This window comes from Gymnogyps californianus, chromosome 13 (assembly GCF_018139145.2).
Source record: "Gymnogyps californianus isolate 813 chromosome 13, ASM1813914v2, whole genome shotgun sequence".
Classification (NCBI taxonomy): domain Eukaryota; kingdom Metazoa; phylum Chordata; class Aves; order Accipitriformes; family Cathartidae; genus Gymnogyps; species Gymnogyps californianus.
The window spans coordinates 16,341,475-16,363,167 of NC_059483.1; the positions used below are offsets into that span (position 1 = coordinate 16,341,475).

The 21,693-nt window shown below is 37.1% G+C and overlaps 1 protein-coding gene across 1 annotated transcript in view; it reads right to left on the reverse strand.

Moving 5' to 3' along the window:
* The window catches only part of CACNA1D (calcium voltage-gated channel subunit alpha1 D), a 200,442-nt gene that overhangs the window by 15,437 nt on the left and 163,312 nt on the right, over positions 1-21,693 (reverse strand). Inside the window, exons 35-41 of the mRNA XM_050904926.1 lie at positions 21,439-21,530; positions 19,944-20,103; positions 18,559-18,686; positions 18,348-18,444; positions 16,644-16,746; positions 15,425-15,526; positions 9,628-9,758 (exon numbers count right to left, since the gene is read on the reverse strand). Of these exons, the coding sequence (XP_050760883.1) occupies positions 9,628-9,758; positions 15,425-15,526; positions 16,644-16,746; positions 18,348-18,444; positions 18,559-18,686; positions 19,944-20,103; positions 21,439-21,530 (813 nt within the window). The remainder of the gene's footprint in view (positions 1-9,627; positions 9,759-15,424; positions 15,527-16,643; positions 16,747-18,347; positions 18,445-18,558; positions 18,687-19,943; positions 20,104-21,438; positions 21,531-21,693) is intronic.

The following is a 21,693-nucleotide window of genomic DNA, read 5'->3' on the forward strand; positions in this document are numbered from 1 at the left end:
GCCTGGATAGCGATTTGTCTACATTTGCCAGAGGCGTGCTTGTTTCTTTTTCACTATGACTGCTTAAGTTCTTAGGAGGCAATTATTTCCCTAAGTAACTTTGTAAGACCTTTTGTTGTTATTACATATAAAGATTCAAGACTAGCCACATTCCTGAAGCATCCTGCCATAACGACTTTCAAAAAAAGCCAAATTTGAGTGTTACACAGAAATTACTTCCTCACAGTCTTTGAGCATGGCTTATCAGAGCTGCAGAGGAAAGGAAATTGCAGCCAAACACTCTTTACTTTCCCCAAACGGAACAACAAGTAGACACTAAAGACTGATATAAGAACTTTCATAACATTTCCTTTCGTTGGTAAAGATTACTGGAAGGGTCACACTCTCGCTAGTCTCCCTTATATCCTTATTTTTTATGGCAGATTCTTAATTCCTGAAGATTCTCTCATGTCCAGAGAATTCTCGCCTTTCCTTAAAGGAAGCTTCAAGATTACTTTATGCCATTTCAGCAGTAAAACACACCTTTAAAATTTTTCCCTAAATAAGTGGAAATGTGAATAATAAATATTGATTTATTTCCTATTGTTTGAGGACCAAAATACAATTCACAACATTTCAAGAAGCAAGGGGCCAGTTCTTCCATCATAGATACATCTAATATCCATCTCAGCTCACCAGACTGAAAACCTGCCTGGTTCACAAGGCTGTTAAATCAGTCAGGTGGATCGCATTTCTAACAAGATGTGTTTAATAATCCCAGTATATTGCAGAACACAACATTGTTCAGTTCTGTTCATCTCTAACTTTCCAACACAGAGTATTAGTATTTGCTATACACAAATGTCTTTGCCTAATATACCTGTAACAGGAAAAAACACATATTTTTTCTCACATGGGTGTTAATCTTTATGTGTATTTACCCTATACCTTTTAGGAAATTTTGTTTTCATCCAAGACTTTGGAAGATGAAAGGGTCTATAACAAACAGATAAAACATGCAAGAGATGTTTAGGCACCAGTTCTACAGGGATAACATTGATCAAAACTGCATCATTGAATTATTCATGCTGTTCTGCAAGAGGACATCTGTTGTTTCTACTCAGGTTTTTCTGTTTTGTTGTTGTTTCTTTGAAGTAGAGGAAGAAAAGAGATTAATGCTACTGTGTTCGATTGCCTCTAATTCTATTCTAGAGATTTCACTAGAAGTTTGGAAAAGAAGTTACTTCTTATTCAGACACTTTCTCTCCAAAATTTAATTTTTGATGCCTTCCTTGCTTAGTTTTTTTCCTTGCAGGCATGAGAAAGATGAGACGCATCAGTCCAATGGTTAGTTAGCAAACCAGTGACACACAGTGTGCTGAACAACAGAATTACATAATAAACCCAAGCATGGCTTTAAATAGGTTTTCCCGTAAATGCCCAAGACGACTTCAAATTCACATGATAATTCTGTGCGGCTGTGCTTTATGAGGCATAATAGCACCTGCAACCTTCTCAGGACAGCCCGAGGCACTAATACACCAGTGCTGGGTCCTAAACAGCATCTCAAGAGACAATTAGTGATGCCTCTGTCTGACACAGCATTGAGATGACACACGTGCTTTCAAATGCTGAAATAATAGAACTGTAGGAGTCCCTCAGTGAGAAAAAATGTCATATGACTAATAACTGTATTCCTGAATTGGTCACTTAGAGAGAGATAAGCTTAAAGATGCTTGAAAAGCACCTCACACCAAAACATGAAAACATTTAAAAGTTAAGTTAAACATTAAAACATTAAATAGTTCGATAGTGAACATGTTTTTACTACCTGCTTATTTTATAGCAAAGAAAACTAAAAAGAACAAAAACCCTCAAAGCCACACTGACACTTTAACATAAAAATAAACCGAGGTTACTATGAACAGAATACAATGCAAGAACTACTAACATAAGACAACAAGCATGCAGGAAAATAGCTGAATAGACCTACGCTATAGCAGTGAACATAAGAGACATAGGAGTCAAGTCTCGATTCCCCAGCGTTATTCATCTTCATAGAGCCCATCTTCTAACGCCGAAGCTGAGGGCACTGCTCTACAACTACCCAAAAGCTCCGTGCTTTCAGTCACACCCAGACTCCCTTCAAGCTAAGCCTTTCTGTGAGCACAACATGAACATGGGAGCACAATTAAATTGAACTTGAGCAACATATTAACCCGTCAGCTGATGCCTACTCGAGGGTTCTTTTCTTTTGTCTTTTACTGTTTACTGCAGGGTTGATATTACTTATAAAATTTGCAGAGAGAAAAAAGCATAATTAGTTTAATCTGAAAGGTGTTCCCAAAATCAAGTTCAGCTCAATAAATCAGTGCTTTTGTGTACTTGTAAAGGGAAATATCCTTTAACTTTTATTTGTATGTATTAACGAAGAGAGTTACATGTAAATAAATGTGAAATATAGATGCAAACATTACATAGTATACAGCAAGTATTTTCCCTAGGAAAAATAGTCTAGAATTTATTCATTCACTCTAAGTACTAGACAAATGTAATTAAACTTGTTCATGCTTCACTTAACATTTATTTTACTAGCAATGTGACTTCTGTTTGGCTCAATACAAGTTTCCATCGTTGTCAAAAAGACATCTCCTAAACTACTGCTACAAATATAATTTTGTTCTGATTTTACCCAGAAAATATATTTGTTCTCACTGCATAAGTATCAGTCAACAGCATAAGAAAGGCATTGTGAGCCCTAAGGAATTTTTTTTCTCATGTCCTAGGAGCATGTAGAACACCATGAAAATGACAGTAGATAGCTACCATGAACTGGTCACCCATCACTGCAGAACCACTTGCTTTTCTTCCCTTCATAAGGCGTGAAAACCCCTGGGTCTGCAGAAGACAGACTGTTGTAGTTCTAAGGGATATTGTTATTTCATTTCTGAAGATGTTTTCGGTGACAATATGCAAGTTTAGACAAACTGCTGTTGGTTATATTTTGAAGTGTCCTTTTCTGAGTGAGGAGGAATTTGAAATTTCACAGCAAAAAGACTTTGCTCAACAGCCTGAGCAGATAATCCCGAGACCCGCTTCACTTTCTAGACTGCTTCCTCTGCTCTGACTACACATACCCAAACAGCAGCCTGTGTTAGGCTAACAGCAGATGCTGCATCCTTGAGGAAAACTTTAGCTCTACAGAATAAAAATCACCCTGAATGCAATTATTGTGGAGTAAGGGGAAATTCCTGCCTGCTGCATGCTCTGGCATTCACAAAGCAAATCTAGTTTTGCAGGGAGCTCCGTTCTAATTTGCTGACTCAGCCCAAACTTTACTGTTTCTTCTCCCCCCCAAACATTTCTCAAACCCAGTATCAGAAGAAGCTGTTTTCTTTACTCCAGTTGGGTTGAGCTTCTGGTCCCAAAATGGTGAGGGGGCTGCCAGTGACATTCTCTTGACACAGTACGCAAGTTTTGGTCTCATGCAACCAAATAAAATTCAGGCAAAGGATGAGATTTTCACAGTTTCATGTGTTAAAATACCTAAAGTCTTAATGACAAAAAAAAGTGTTCTGTACTTATTCTAGTGTTAATTCAGAAGCTGCTGATTTTGTAGCTTCTACACTGTCCCCTGAGAGGCAGACACAGCCACTCCTCACGCTACAGTGCCTGGAAGAGTCTGATCAAATGCTGGACATGGTTGAATAAAATCTCTTACAGAAGTAAATGTTGGCCCACCCACCACTATCAGTTTTCCTTTTCTTTCTCTAGTTTAGCTTGCTACACTACCATTACACTGGGAAAGAGCCACCTGCATAGTGAAAGAGGCATTTCTAAGAAATATTTTACTATTTATTTCTAAGAAATATTCTAAGAAATCAAGGACCAAGTATCACAACCTTGCAGAGAGAGAAATTCAAGTAGGCTAAAGAGAAATGGAAGGGGAAGAAAAAAATAATCTTTACAACATGTGTTTTTAAAGCTCTGTTAGTTTTCCTATTAGAGAATTCAATATCAATTTCAAATGTATCCAGTCTTGTTAAATACTTGTCACTGATCAAGATCAACTACAACATCGTCTTACTTAACAATTTCAAAAGGAGAGAGGCAGCAGTTTTAACAGCACTGCATGAAAAGTGCAGCTCATTTCAAATTGAAAGCAGAATCAAGTGCAACTCCTTTAAAGAACTGCTCTGATTTTGTTGGCAGAAAGGCAGGCTAACTCCCCGTTACCTAGAAAACTCTCAGAACCTTGGAGAGGATAAACCGCACCTTATTTTCTTATTGTTTTTTCTTGATGTTTTGCATCTCTTGACGTCTTTGATATCAGAGAAGCAGCAGCCAAGAGGATTGCCTTAGTGTGAGACCCTGTTTGTACACATCTTTATCACTGATGTCAGAAACATAAATATCATCAGGGCTAGGTAGTTGATGCACACTGCGAGTTATGATTATTTTTGGTTTGTTTAATAAAGCAATATAGTAAAGGAAGAACCTAGAGCAATAGAAAACTTCTTCACTAGTTCCAATTTTTCAAACATTATCTGAAATAAAATTTGAGAGTGTTAGCATTGTAACTTTAACTAGAAGTAATTAAGGATGCAAGAGGTGTGTATGTAAGAAAGCAGGGTTAAGTAAAACAGTTACTTCAGAAAGCCTAAGAACCCTATTCATTATTTTCTTGAGCCATTGAACCTCTCCTAACTCAAAACTGCTTTTCAATAACTATGTGACTATACATAAACAAAATATTCTTTAAAAGAAAAAAGTACATCCCTTGCATTCTTCAAAAGTCAAAGGATGATAAAAGTTTCTTGAATTTTACGACTATTTTGTTGATGAATATACGCTAGTAACTGGTTCAAGTGGGATAAGAGGCTTGATCAAGTAAATTTTGCTGTAGCAATTTGGCTGTAAAGTGCTGGAAAAACATTCTGACGCCAATATAACTGCACACATACAATGCTTTTATCTAGTGAATTGCGAATTTGGGAAAAGACATTTGGGAGAAGGGTAAAATTAAGGTGCCATTGATTTTAGTTACTACATCTACTGCGAAAACTTCTTGCTCTAACTGAAAAAAGTGTATCTTTTTACTTAACCTTGAAATGAAATCCTTTTTGTGTCTCTCTAAAGATAACATCTAAGAACAGCACTTTTACACACGCTCCTGAGTCAGTCTGCCTTCCTGGATCCACAGATTGAATCTTTAGCTAAATAATGAGGCTTCCAAGGGAAGACTTATTCCCACACTTGTTGAAATGGGACTTACTAACATGACTAACATAGGCCACCAGAAATTTTACCCTGTGTTATGCAATTCTCTTCAACTAACTAAAGATGTTGTAGATGACTCCTCCTCTTTTGTACTAGATTTTTTTGGAAGTGCTTTTCTTGCTGAACACATTACTTTTTATGACCTTGAATTCTAGTTGTAATATTGTGAAGATTCTGCTTTGCAGTTCTAAAAAACTTCTTATCTTGCACATCAAAGTTCTTAAGTTATTGCGCATCATTTTTCTGCCTACGTTAACATAAGTCATTCCATCAGAAACAGCAGCATGAGAAGTAAATGTTTTAAACAGTTTTAGCTAAAAGCAAGGCATCCAACTTCATATCCTAGAATATAACTAAAGGACTAGCAAAAAAAAAAAAAAAAGTAGGTGTAACTCTCTTGGAAGAAGCACTGCCTCAGGCCACTTGACAGTTACATGGTTTTCCCTTCAGTACCTTCAAAAGTGCTAAACAAAACTACTGTAAAAAACCCCAAACCCCAACAAAATACCACTGAGAACATAAGGAATAAACAAAGGCAAAGAGGAGTGATATACGTTAAAAAAAATTCTGTTACATTCTCAAAACAGGAAAACTGCAACATCCATTAATTTCTTGCCTCAACAGCTGTCCTGAGAATTAAAACACAGAATGGGTTTTGTCACAAGGAGCATATACCTTCTCTCTCAAAGTGGATGTTTACTCCCTGAAGCCAGGAAAAGAGTGACATGGTCAACTATAAGAATCAGCAGGATTATAAAACTGTAACTCACCTCTTGCTTCATTCAACGGTTAGGAATGGATTGTAGAGCTTGATAGCATGTTGTTTTCTCCCTTTCTTGCAAGAGAAAGGAGATAAGGAAGGCCAGGCTAGACAAGGCAGCAATTGCAGGGTTTATGAGATCCTTAGGAAGCATGGTCTTAACTAATTAACTAGTTCTGCTGCTAATTCCAACTACCCCAAGAGAAAGTTACAGATGTCAGCAAAAGTGCAAGAGCATTTATTGCTTATATAGCTTTTGACACAAACTGGAACAGGTGACATTGCTTTTTATCTGCTGGCTTGCTTAAGGATTTTGCAACGTGACAACTGGTCTGCAATAGGGTGAGCTGTTGACAAGAATATGAAAATACAGTTGGTCTTGTTCCTTACAAATAGAAGAATCGGATGGCTGGAAAGTCTTTTCTTATTGTAGACTGATAAAAGTATTTTCCTCATCTTATTTAAAGCTTTAAGCAAACAATTCCTAGTATAGGAAGGTTCTGAGTGACAGAGCTTGAAAAACTAAAGACAGACTTAGTCCAACTTCTGCTGCTCTCACCTCTTCTAGCAGTCCAGAAAGCAGAAGCTGTTTGCAGTGGTATTATCATGACTGCTAGATACTGTGAAATCTTAACTAGTTTAAAGGAGAAACTAAAGAAAAGCTGCTGCTGAAGTCACATCCCTGCCCTGGCTACAGGAAGTTTAACAACGAAAAGATAAGGTAAATACAGCCAAGAAAAAAAAATAATAAAGGTCCCATATTTACTGGCAGATTTCAGTGACAGCAACTCAGGTGTAGCTGAGGATATTTTTCTCCTCCAGAAAGGAGAGAAGGCTAATTTAGTACTTTTTTTTTGTTCACAATCTGTTCCACACATACCTTAGTAAGCAGTCAGGTGCTACAGTACTGTATGCGCAGTTTGTATGGTTAGTTTATGTGGAGATATATAAACAAACAGTAAATTCATCTGGATGAACTCTGTAATAAAGATATAAATCCACCGTGATTGCTGTATGAAGTTCCTTCAGTGTTTACAATGGAAGTGTGGTGTATATTGACATAATAGTCATCACAATTTCCCTAAGAAATTGGATGAGAGAGAGAGTGATATTGCAAGTTTCTGCTTTTCTTAGTATATTGTTTACCAGAGATCTACAAACATCAGTTTATTTAGAGTATTTGAGAGAATAAATGGAAAAAATAGCTACTACTAGCTCTCCAAGAACTGAAATAACATCCTCATAGTTACAAGCCTTTCACAGATCATTCAACAAAATTTCTGTAGTTGAAAAACAAGTTGATGGTATACCCATAAATTATGCCATGGTTGTTAAGAATATAGGGTTTTTTAAAACATTAAAGTTTTACAAGCTTTTAAGTTTTGGACAAAGCAAGACTGGAATGAAGAGGCTGAAAATGGAGAGACCTCAGATTTTTACACATTATAAGGCCAAAAGGTCCTCTGTGATCATTTGTACTAACTTCCTTAAAACACATCCCACAGGACTGTTCTCAGGGGCATTGATCAGAAGAAATCAATTCCTTCTTGAAGTAGAACAACTCTTTTAGAAAGATATCCAGGTCTGTTTTAAACCTGTATCCTTATATAATTAATTATTCTAACAAACATGGCATTTTGACTTTGAATTTGACATGCTGTAGCTTCTCCTATTGAATTATATTATGCCTTTATATGCTGGACTGAAAACCCATAAGACAGGGCTTTTTCCCAACCATAGGCTTCAGGTTTCTTTGAAATGGCATTTCCACTTTTATTTGGTAAATCAAGGTGAGTTACTACTGATTTGTTAGAAAGACAAAAGTAGAACAGAGGAAAATGGGGAGAAAGAAAGAAATAACCTTCCCATCTAGGAAGAAATAACCTTCCCATCTACCAGCCTGCATTATTTTATTACCACAGGAACATTGTTTTAATCAGAAAAAAAATAAGTGCCATGCCTCAAATCCCATAAGCCTTTGTAGATTCCTAGCAGAGATTCATGGTCATTTTTCAGTTGTTCTGAATTGAAAAATATTTGTGCAAAGACAGAGGAAGAGCTAATTCTTTCCAGTTTCACCTTGCCCTCTGTCTTTGCTATTGAACAGGAAGCGCAATCTGATAGTAAACAACAGAGCACACCCACATTTGGAAACTCAGTGTTTGTTTCTATATTGTTATATGTGCAACTTCGAAAACACAAGTGGAAAACCATAATACTGTGGCTTAAAACTAACTTTGAGCTCCTTAGGCTCAAATGCTTCTGAAATGAAGAAGTCTGCAATGTCCTTCCTAAAAATCCAATGTCTTTCACTTCCCTCTCAACTGTTCCCAGTCTTTTTATTCCTCCATTCCCCAAAATTTTCTCTTCTCTCATGATATGCAAATATAGCTCACACTGTCCTGGCAAGCCATGTGCTCACACATCAATAGCAAGAATCGCGATGAATCTTTCTCTGCCTGTTGCATCTCTTATGCTTACGGTGCCTGGGAGCAGAATGTGTCAGAGCTGCCAGCAGAGACATTCTTAGGAAATAGGAATGAAACAAATTACCCGCTTAAGACAGCAAAGATCATTCTGCTAGATCAAAGTACAAACCAGCAGGATTTTTAACAAAGAAAACAGTACCTGAATCAGGTTAACAGATTCCTCCCTTTTTAGAAAGGATTTTTCACAACATATTCCTAAATTTTGGCATCAGAATAAAAAGCTATCAGAAACATTAAATATCTTTATAGTTTGTAGGAATCTACTCAGCATTAACTGAAATTCAGAAAGTCCCAATCCAATAAAAATGGTGCAGTGTATGATGTCTGGAATTATTTGAGGACAGCCTCCCATTTGCCAGTTTCAAAGTTCATAATACAAAGGGTATCACTGGACAGAAGTTTTCAGAATATACTCTTTAGATCACATATACTCTATGGACTGCTTGCTGCAGGCCTGTTGAGAGACAGATGGCCAAATCTATTGTCCTGGTTTCCATTTGATAGCTTGTTTTAAGAGACAGACAGAAGTATATGCCATTAATGTAGTATGCTAATATTACTTCCTGTAAAAGAAATTGATGCATGTGAAGTTCAAAATTTGCAAACATTAAAAAATACTGGTAGGAAGGTATTTCACCAGTAATCGTAAGTGGAAAAGAGAAAGAACAATGAGAATTAAGAAGAAAAATGATACCATATAAAAGCCTCTTTACTATGAGGTAATGCGTATTAGGAAGTTATCCGAGAACCGGCTTATAGCATTGGAGGAACACAAGAAATTAAACAGTTAAAGCAAAACAAAGAACAGAAATGATAGCTCAGAACTTCATTTATCTGATTTTACATCAGCAACTTTAGACTGTGATGTATCAACTAGACTTGCTAAGAAATTTTATAACCGTTGCTACTGTTTGAGTAATCCACAGAGAATAATGTGTTGCACTTACCTTGTTATAGACAGAATAGCAGGATTACGTTTTACCTTTCTGACGAATAAGGGCCAAAAGTGTCCCAGCTAAATAAAATCCTTGCAGCACTGCACAATCATCAATATTCATCTACCTGCTATTTCAAGTAAGCTCACAAAATGGTTAGTTAAAAATGTAAAAACAAAATCACCTGCAGAGCAATCGTGGTATTCTTCGCAGGATATTTCCCCACCAGTCCTTGTTCTTTGCGTTTCTTGAATTTCCTAAAGTAGTCCTGTATCAGGAAGGTGGCATAGAACTTCCCCACGGTTACCTCATCATCTAAATGAACAGACCAGACAGATCTCTCCCAAGTCAGCACATTTATCAATAGCCTGTACACTCATATCTGATCTGGGGGGAAAACTGTGATGGGTGCAATAGCTACTATGCTTTCAGCTTACAACAATGGAACCTGTAACTCGCTTAAAAGCAATGTTTTAGCAAGCAGTTTAGGCTCAGTCAGTTAAGTGAACTCACCCTTAATAAAGAATAAAATACAATACTTTACCAAGTCTCATGTACTTCTAACTAAGTTCATGTAAGTTTCTAACAAAACCATAAACATGTTTGTATATGCATAGAAGCTGAAAGACTGGCTTTAGTTACTTGAAATAAATGGATTAAAATAAAAGCTACTATGACTTACATACACTTATGTTCATAAGAGTGACTCTATTAAAAAAAAAGTCCTGCTTACATCTCTTTTTTTTCACTGCTGAACCAAATTTGCTTAGTCAGTGTATCAATATAGCATTGTTCTGATTGCATAAGGACTTTGACATCTTTACAGCCTGCTTCGCTATGCGCATTTTTTTATTGATGTCATGCCCTCACTGTAACACCCGAGCATCTTCCAGTTTGAATTTTATTTGTGTCCCACATGCTCATGTTGGGCTGTATCTTCTGCTATCTTATTGTCACCCAATAAGACAGATTCTAGACTCTGAAGAAATCCCACAGAGGTTACAATTTCACATATTTTCTACAAGGCTCTTGTTTAAGCGAAGATGTGGTCCTTAGCCACCTTCTAGATAGGTGATGAGGAGAATAGTAAATATGAAACAATATGGTGCTTTCCCACATTACTGTATTGTATCAGCATTGCAGTGCTGATAGAAATGAAAATAACTTCCATCAGTTAATTTAGTACAATTCAAAAGATATGCAAACAGCAAGTGCAGTAAAACCTGGCATTTTTACAGAGCCACTGTTGTGAACAAAATCCAAATTTCAAAGTTTTCAAAGTTCAAAGGCAGGTACCTTATGAGGATATCGAAATTGCCTGGTTCAGAGCATGTTAAGAATGTATGCGGCTGTTTGATGAGTCCCATTGAATCACTCAGCTGTGCCAGTTTGATCTCTTGATGAGTAACGCTTGCCAGAAAACTAGGAATAGTTTTCTATCCAAAAACATTGCTTTTGTGTTTACACACTTTTTTTCCTCTAGAGTTATCTGGCATGAAGTTAGCTATTTCCCGTTCTGCTGTGTTGCCTAATCTCTCAATTTTTTTCAGTATCTTGAGAGAGCTATTTGCAACATGGTTGCTAGTTGGCTACTGCCATAGGGAAAGGAGGGCTGGTGTGTTTCAGGCACCAAAGTTCTCTCCACTGTTAGGGCCCACATCCTGACGGGCAGTAAGTTCCCGCCATTCCAGCTGCCCTTGCTGGGACAGACAGGTGCTTAACACATCTCAGGATCTGGGTTACTCTGTACAGTTGTGACTTGACTAAACACGGAAAATCTCCCGTGCCCAGACACATTTTAACACATCGTTGTTAGAAAGTATGGATTTTTTTTAGTTTTGTGTCATTTGTTTTCTCCATATTGTAACTCTCTAATGGAGCTTTAGGATCGACTTGAGTTTGGTTTTTAGGTTTGTTTTGTGGGTGGTTTTTTTTACATACGAACACATTCTGTTAAGCAAGCTTTTTCTCTAATCAATTGTCATATACTGTAACGTCATACATTAACATTTGATTTAAACAGTCTCCTTGTGTCTTCATCTTATCAATAATAACATGTCCCAATGTATCTCACTAATGATAGTATTTCTACTAGTATTTTTACCTGTAATATGACAGCTTTTGCTAATTTAAATTTACTTAACTTTCTTCTTTTCGTGACTTGCTTTCACATCAATAAAAAGGACGGGGAAATCCAATCCATGTACAATACTGTTTAAACTCATTTTTACCTCTGTGACAAAATTTGTCTCAAAATGAATCCTCTACCATTCAAAATAAGCTCCTCTCATTATAATGTCTGAAATGGGCTGTATGCATGTGAGAAAGTACGACAGGCTTTAACTTCAGTAAAAATGCACCAGGGATGTATTCTCCCAGCATTTTATTTGTCTTTAAATGTATCAAGGCAAAAATAATTATAATAATTGCTTTAAAATATCTTGGTTGGGAGACCCGTCTGTTGCAGGAAACATCTTTGCACATTGAAGAGCCTGCTCTGCCAAATACTGACATCTCTTCAAAGGTCTGAGTCCCCCCAGTTCCCGCTAGGAAATAGCAGGAACTCCGTAGCTCACAAGAAAAGCTCACCAATCTACAGATTCAGTCTCAGCAGTAAAGAGCTTTTTAATTGACTCCACAAATCTCATTTCTAAACTTTTTGTGAACATTTGCTTCGATGTTAATCTGTACTCTCCCTTGGCAGCTCCTCAGGAGACTAACGGTGTTTTGTATTAGGAAGAGATCTCTTATAAAGCATCTAATCTAAACTTGCCTTCCTTAGTTTAGCTGAATCCATTGATCTGCAACATAGCCTTGGTCAAAAACCCCAGATAAGCCTTTCCCCATCCTTTATACTATTTTGTTTCAAGTATTTGAACAGAACTTTTAAGGAAGTGATATAGCAAATGGCTCCTAGAAAGAACAAGCACATAGAAGTGACAGACTTGATATAACATATACTACTATGGGTTGCATTTAGAGCATGTCTCAAGTCAGGCTATGACATTGCACGACTACTGACTGTACCTGAGATGACACTACCTGTGAAATCTCAGTATGCAGAAATTAAGGGCCCTTATTGATCACTCTGGACATGCACCAACTTTTTATAAGCATATTAGATGAATGCATTACCAGCTTGCTGAATTGTGCATGCCAAAGTCTGTATGTACAAACAAGATGCATGTGTACTTCACAGGCACAGTCAGTTGTACTGCAGACACGCGCACACGAGAACTGAAGCCTGGCCAAGGGGAGCCATCCTTGACTTTGTTTTTTGAGTAACACACATATAGCCAGATATGGACAGGTATAGGGAGGCAGCTAAGCATAACTGACCACAGAACAGACAAATCTATAATTACAATTAGTGACAGCAAAAGGAATCATTTCAGTAGGAAGTTTTTGGAAGAGGGCAAAAAGTATTAGGCAGGATTAAATGGGCTTGCAGGGGACTGGGGAGTTCAGAGAACACAGATGAATCTTCAGTGAGTTGTATGTATTTCTCTTACTCTCTACTCTCCTAAGAATGTTAACTCATTCATACATTCAGGCATTTGACTGACATTCTATGTTTTTGCAAAGCAGTTTCATTTTTCTGTACTGAAAATGTGTTGCTAACTATTAACAGTTTAATTTATAGTAATGAGTTATTTAACCAGTACCAAGAATTAACTAACTGTCCTGTTTTAGTGCATCTATTTATAATTCAGGACAAAAATGCTATATTGATTATTTTCATTCTGCTCTGCAAATAATTGTTCTGTTTGTGTTCTGGAGGCATGGTCATGAGCACACAAAGGATCTAGCATTCAGTAATACCAGCAAAAGTAATACTGGAGAAAAACATTATAAACTAGACCGCTCAATACTTTTAAGTGTAAGTGATTTTAACATATTGAATTTGGATGCTTTGTTGATTTATATTGAAGAGAATTTTCTGTCTCCTAGCAGAATGTTATTATCAGCTGTCACTGGCGTTATTGTCATATACAGCTTTCTATTGAAAATTAAGCATCAATAGAAACTAATTTCTACTGTATACTAAGCTATTTTACACTCCTATGGCATATGAATGTAAAATAGCTGTATTCCTCTTTTTTCTAGGGAGGTTACAATATTTTCAATTTTCAAGTAAGCCATAACAAGGTCCGCAGAGAAACAAAACAAACTGAAATTGAAAATTCATAAATCTTCAGGACTTCCCAACATGTTCTTATTTATACTGGGTTGTAGAAGCCATACTGTTTCCTATCAATTGAGCAGTGATCCAGGTTTGCAGCCTTCTAGCTACGCTGAAGAGCTACATTTGCAGAATAAATATTAGCAATGAATTTTAGTACAGCTGAAAATAAATACACAGCTTATATTCAGCAATGAAATGAAGCTGAAGTTAACAGTCAGTTACTATGTAAGATTAGTTCTAGGAATGTAATCTTTACAGATTCTTTGTCAGATTGCTTTAGGCAGGCACAGCTCGCTATTCTGAAGCATGCATCTCTATTTCCATAAAAAAATGTAGGGGAATAAAGTTGGCAAGAGGCAACACTAATTCCATGCCACCACCCTAAAACAGAATTGCTTCAGAATATTCGGAAAGACTCATAGTTGAAAGGAACAGAGGCTGCAGAAAAAGCTCAAGCACATAGTTACAACAATAACAAAGCAATTCATCTATGCCATGCAAGCACTTAGGTGTAAGGCTAAAAACAACAGAGTAGAACACAAAAAGTTGTTTTAAATGTGCAGTATCAGTTCCCCTTTGGATACTCAAATTTGCTAGATTTTTGCCTTCATCCCCGCTATTTCTGGCAGCCACCACACCAATAGCAAGTGGCTCCCTCCAGCGACAAAGCTAATGCTGCTTCTTGGGTCATGCTGAACAGCAGTGCAGCCAGCATGCTCTTCCTCCCCTAGAGACTGAGAGTATCACCTTCCGAAAGGGATCAGCCTCCACCACCATCGGGCCTGGGATCTTGAGTCTGCTTCCAAACCTGAGTCTGATCAGTCTCGAAAGCTGCCGTAACGCTACAGAAGTACAATAAACTACAAGAAATACCAGATGATTACAATGGATCTATGTATTGGATGTCTAGCTAAATATATCCTGGGTGTGGGTGACAGTGCAACAGATCCTGCACCTTTAAAACTTCAAAAAGCAAGTAAAAAACAGTCACCTAAACCTACACTACAGCATATTAATAAAAATGTATATATTGAAAAAGGCTAAATATATATATCAGAATATATATATTTAAAAAGAGAGATATTACAAATATTTGACATGTCATTTTACAGCACGTTGGAACACGTAATATACGTGCCTTGTAGTTCTCGCAAACGTATTGGTGTCATTAGAATTTAGATACCTCTTTACACGGGCCATATTCATATCTCAGTCATACCGGCATAAATCTGAACCACTTCCATTATCTGTTGACTATGGAACTGCTCTGGTTTACGCTAGTGTAACTGAGATAATTTAGCCTCTTGCTTTATTAATTTAGCAAAAAAAGTATTTTTAAGCTGGCAATTAAATTTTTTTAGTTTTCTCCCAGAAGTATTCAACATATACAAGGATATAAGCTATAATGTAGTGTACATTGTCAAGCTTAATTAGTACAAAACATGTTATTTCGCTCAATGCACTGAAATCAAACTAAGTTTAGTTTATTTTGCTGAATGATTTGAAATCAAGACTAGATTTAGGTCTAAGAAGGTATTTTTTTCAAGCAAGAAAATAAGCATAACATTTTCCTCTCTTTCTTTTTGATCTAAGGAAGCTGTGCTTATCAGTCCTATATGTATTATCTAGTGTAACAGGATATAATTTTCTCTATATTTATTTTGTTATTATTGTTTGTTGTCCTTTAATGACATTATAATTGCAAAATTTAGTAATTTTATTTCTTTGGTTCCTAACAATCTAGAAAGATCAAAATGCACAGAGAATAGCATATTGCAAGGTTTATCAGACTGACCGCCAGCTGGAGGGACAACTTGGTCAAGTAATTTCATGCTCGTTTTCTTCCATATTTTCTTTATAACTGCTCTAAGTTCTTCATTTGCTTGCTCTAGGTTACCTGTGGCAAAGAAATAGAAAAATGGAGGATGGCAATTATGTTTCAACCAGCTGCAATGAATGATCCTTTGGATATTAATTAGCTGTATACAAATAAAGACTGTGATAGGGATCCTTTGCAGCAAGCCCAAGCTACATAAAGTAGCAGCCAACAACACAACGACAACTAAAGAGAAGAAAGGGTATAAGACAGCAAGCTCCTGGGGCTTTCAAATCAGTCTCTGGAGTACTGCAGAGGTCAACCATAATTTACAGATCTTGGCTCTACTCTGTCACTGCTTAATACCTTCTGCTTAAATTGTGTGGAAAGTCATGACTTGCTCTTTACAAGCCACTTCTTTCTTGATCCAAAGCTGACCCTTTATTTGTTTAATCATAGTAATTACTCAGTTGCACAGGCTTGAAAGTTCAGGCAACTGACTACTGAGCAGTTTTTCATGTCTTGCAGTTCTCACCTAAACCACAGCGATGCCTGAGGGGGCTTAATCTAATCAGTTTGTTATTGGCAGTGGAACTCAAATTCTGCTGAGAATAGCAGAACGCACAGAACAGAAAGTAGTAAAAGATGGTAAAATAATGAAAAAAATGTATGAAAATCGAAAGAAAATTCTTTGAAACACACCACTATTTATTAAAACTTCTCCCTCTTTGATGCAAGTGACAGAAATCCATTCAACCCAGTCAGAACTGGCCTCTACCAAACTGGGGATGTTGCTTTCAAGTGTCCAAAAGTTGCAGTTGCACCAATGTGGGATCCAAGGCACCAAGTTAAAGAGTAGTGAGGAAGGAGCATCTTGGTTGGACAGAAAGGGGAACTCATTCATTCCTTGCAGCAGAACTCCTGTTATGCCACTGCTACGTTTTTATCTGATCAGATAAAAGCATATAATAATTTCTGAGATTTCTTAGGCTCTGGCCTCACTATCCCTTTTCCTTTCATTTTCTAGCAAATCATTCCTAGCAACAGTGAATACAACCCATGATCCAAAAGCAAACCAAATCCAGTGAGACTCAGGCAGCCTTACTCCTGTCCAACAAAATGAATGAAGTAAATCGTAACCTTTCCTCATTGTACCTTCTGACAAGTGCAGTAGAGGCTTTACAGCTAAGAACCTTACCTTCTGTTTTTATCTTTAGAGCAGTCCTAACCAAAGCAAACAAAGTAGCATTGAACATGACGGTTCCATCACTGTTTAGTGGCATATTCATGGCTACTAACCTCTGTAAATGAGAAAAGGAAAACAAATTTTGATGCGGCTTTGTTGGGAAAAAAACCTCCTGTAATGTTCATTTCTGAAAAGCTGATGTATTCAAAGAATAATATCCACTGAGAGGCATAAAAATTATGTAAGTCTTCAAAAAAAGTTGATTCTTCCATCCTAGCTGCGTGTAATAACCACTCAATATTGCTTCTTTCCGATATCAATCACATGCACGCTTATACAACAGTTAAAACTGTCCAGTAGTTTTCATGAGCTATTTTTTGAGTTAATTTGCAAACATTGAAGCCCAGTCCTTGGCTATAAGTCACACTATGCAAGTATTAAGGACAAATGCAGTTATTTAAGAGCATGCACTCCAGCTGCAGTCATGTTCCAGGTTTCCCATGGGTTCCTCCAGCCTCGTGCTCCATGAAGAACCACAGCACCAGGTCTGTCTTGTATAAGCCGATTCATTTCTCAGGTAACTCTTCAGTGATGCCGTGCATCTCTTACACTATTTACAGTGAATTAGTGTGAAAGGGGCTTTCCTCTTTGGATTAGTCCATCTCTGCATTAGTGTTCATCTTTTAGAGCAGTATCGCTGTGACCCTGTCTGTCAGAAGAACACTATTTCATCTATCAAAATCTTTTCCTAATGTCTGACTTGGATTTTCTTCTATTCTAGTTTAAAAGCATTACTCAATTGGATAATTTATCTTAACGTATAGATATAGGTTTGCTTTAAGTATGCCTTGTGGCATTCCATTTGAACCCAGTGTTTTACACATCAACTTACCTATTTATAAAACAGATAAAAAGAAATCCAAATGACAGTACTGTTGTAACAATCCTTTAATTAAAAGGCTTGATCTTATTCCTACTGAAATTGCTAAAACCACAATATCCATAGTTCTGAAGTCCTCAAATAACGTAATACTTATTCATCTCCTTTGTGTTGCTTTTCAACTTTTACATTAAAATGCAATTAATCCTTATCTAAATTACACATTGTGCCTGAAAAATTCTACATCATTTTAAATTCCCTTTGATTTTCAGTCTTGTCACTCACTGCTACATATTGTATTGCACACTGTTATTCACTTCAGCTTGGTTTATCATCTTGCAGTCCCCACCCTTCAATCTCATTTCTGTTTCATGTGCAGCAAACTTCTCATGAATGCGACTGTAAAAGTACTGTATCAAAACTTAACTGTCAATTAAACTACCACCCTCTTCTCCCTGGGACTGAGGAGAAATCAGAAATGTCACCGGGTTGAAGTAATCTTATATGTGACACTGGGTCACCAGAAATGCTGGGATGAGGTAGTTCATACACGTGACAATAATAGACTAATGATAGATTTACAGACCAACCCCTTTAATTTTGATGCTCTGTGAAGAATTTTACATTGGTGGTAACTACTCAAATGAGTACACCAAAAGAAATGACACTAATTTTGCTGGTCTAAGTTAAGCCTGCAAAAAGACAGGAGAACTTGAGAGTGAAGGAGACCTTGTGAACGGACAGGATTACTGTGCATACGTGACACATATGGGGCAGAACTGAATGAATGAACCAACTGTGAGAGAAACCTAGAAAGAAAATAGGGTAAAACCTACCTTGCAGGCCACTCGGTGAGGGCATAATTTGCCAAAACCAAGCGGTGGCTGAATGCGTCTCAGTAATGTAACCACGTCAAGATGCTTTATCCTTCCCCTAGAATCAACACACATCAGTTACCAAACATACATGCATTCCCAAAAATTATACTACGCTCTGCTTTTATTGTTTTTACCAGATAAATCGTATCAGAGAAATGATCTAACTTACTTTGCTTCAGGGTCATATTCTGACCATATCCTTTTGAACTCATCCAAATGATGGGGACCCAGAATAGACCAGTCACGTGTCAAATAATCAAAATTATCCATAATGACAGCCACAAATAAGTTTATAATCTAAAAAAAGTAATTAAGAACAATCTGCCTTAATCATTTTGAAATTTTTAAAAAATACTCAATAAAATAATTTTTAAGGTAGCAGGTTAAGAATTCAAACAAGTAAATTGATCTCATAAACGATGATTTTTGGCAAATATCATCAAATACCACAGAAAATACTTGCTAACCATTTAACTGACTAACTGGAACTCTATCAAGTAATGATATGACAAGAGTGTGATCCTATCTTAGAGTACTCAGTCTTTGACATAAGCTGTAACATGGTTTTGTTTCTCTTCCTTGATTTGCCAGATCCCACTACATCAAATTAAAGAATGGATCCAATACATGTATTTGACACAGTGTAGCTCTCAGGAAACAGCTTTTGTATTAACAGGATTCAATGTCGTGACAATAAGACTTCTGCATACGTTTTGTTAACACAGAAGATGATACAGAACAGCAGAACGTGTATGTTTACGTTAGTTCACAGAACTCTGTTCGACCACTCTCCTTTTGCAAGGAGAACAGTACTGTGAATAGAACAAATCAACCAGCTTAGACCAGACACCTGCAATGAGGAAAAACATATTTCGGAGATTATTTTAGAGCAAATAATCCATTATGTCATGCATTAGGGAAAAAGGTTATCGTTCACATCCCATGTGCCACAGTTTGAGCACACTTGTAGAGACACGAATACAAATTCTGCTAAGTTTAAATAATACAAATAACGTCACTAGTAAGTCAAAGGATTTGCAGCTTTATTATTAATGAATATTCAATGATACTGTTGAGAAATGCATGAAATAATAGCTGATGAAGAGACTGTTAACTTAGCTTTCAAATGTGCAACCAACCATGCCTGCATACATGTAGGCAGAAGAACATCTTGCCCATGGGAATTTAGAATCATAGAATGGTTTGGGTTGGAAGAGACCTTTAACGGTCATCTAGTCCAGCCCCCCTGCAATGAGCAGGGACGTCTTCAACTAGATCAGGTTGCTCAGAGCCCTGTCCAACCTGACCTTGAATGTTTCCAGGGATGGGGAATCTACAGCCTCTCTGGGCAACCTGTTGCAGTGTTTCACCACCCTCACCATAAAAATCAGTATAAGATACAGGATTTTGGATTGTGTACGGAAAAATATAACCTTGCAAAAATATTTTAGATATGGGACTTTCAATCGTTCTCTGAACCCACTACTCTCTTAGTTCAGAAGAAAGTCAAAAATCCAAAGCTCATTTCTGTTAATAAGCACAAGTTAGACTCACCAAAAATGCACAAAGCATGTAAAAACTGATAAAATAAATGATGGCAAAATTGCTTCCACATGTGTATTCTTCCCCTGGATTATAATCGGATTCTGGATCACAGCGTTTTCCAGGCAAACATGCCAGCATGATTTCCTGCCAGGCTTCTCCAGTTGCACACCTTTGTAAGGTCACAAAGATAAATTAAGCATTATTTCATCAAAACGGATTAAAGATGTATTGATTTGTTAAGTTCTGACAAAATGCTTGGAGCTGTAGAAGCACAAATGTGAAGACAGATAGTGAACTTTTCAGAGTAGGAACTAATGAAAAAAATACAGACCATGTTTCAGAAATGACAAGCATAGATCTGACATTGCAGACACTTTTTATGAGGTACACCATAAAGGCTTGCATGTAAAAATTTGAACCCCAAACTGTGATTTACAAGTTAAATCCTTATTGTAGTTGAGCAGCTGTGTACGAAAGCAGTGTTGTGTACGAAAACCTGTCATAGAAGCGGAAAGTATCTATTTGTAAAAGATGAATTGCCTTTTCCTCAGCATGGTTGAAGAAATGCTTGTCTCTAACTTCTGCTATTGCATTTTTTGCATAGTTGGGTAATGCCTGTGGTACAGACCCATGATTTCAAATATGTAAAAGACAACTACATATTTATGACATTTTTGGCTGTGTTCATTACCTAATTTCAAAGGCGAAAGTCTTCACATGCATAAAGTGATTTACATCTCATTGGGTGACGCCCTTGGTCTCAGGTAAGGAATGACCTGCCAGTTTTGCCAGCCAGGTTAGTAACAACGCATAGGAGCCAAGTGGAGTTACAGAATCACAGGCAAGAGAGCTCTCAAGGTTGTCACCTTTAGAGGCATCCCTGTTCCATGTCATTCCCTCTCCTTGCTCCAGGACATTTTGAAGCACTCCTGGCAAATGTTTACCCTCTTCTTAAGCCCTCTACTGATGGAGATTCCATAATCCCCCTACATCAAGATTTAGCTACCTTTGCCATCAGAAAATTTTGCCTACCGCTTATCTGATATTTCCCTTCTGCAAGTTACACCCTCTACTTCTTGTCATCTCTTCAGCAAATGTAAAGAACAGTTTATTTCTCTATCTTTGCAACAACCTTTCATTTTTTCAAACTGTCATGCTAGCTGTACTTCTAAAGATTACAGTCAGGGCACAGTCTTTTTCACCTTTCCCAACACCTACACAGTGGTATCAGGGCTGACTATGTTTGGGCTCTACCTGAAGACATTTACTCCACAAATGAGATGTTTCACAATAGCTGTAGTGAGTTTAGGTCTGTATCACCTGATTAGAACCCTGCTGTGCCAATGGACACTCAGCATATAGCCACAGAGAGTATGTGCTTGTTATGCTAAACTGAATCTCACTTGCAAACACATTTTGAACAAAGCCATAGTACAAGAGCTACAGACATTTTTCATAGATCAATGAAATAGGATGCATTAAGTATGAGTTAAGGTTTACCCACCTGAACAGAAGCAGCACAGCTTGGGGGAAAGTCTGAAAATTGTTGTTTCTGTTTATTTGATTGTTGTCCCTCATGGCCACTTTTCCAAATACCTACAACAAAACAGGATTTTGACTTTCATCCTAGTGACCTGTACTGTCAGAAGCTGTAGGCCTTGCAGTTTAAACTTGCTTCAGTATGTATGAAAAACACTTTCACAAATACACTTTCTTTACTCTCTTTAGATTTTTCCTGATAATGATGTAAATGCAGTAA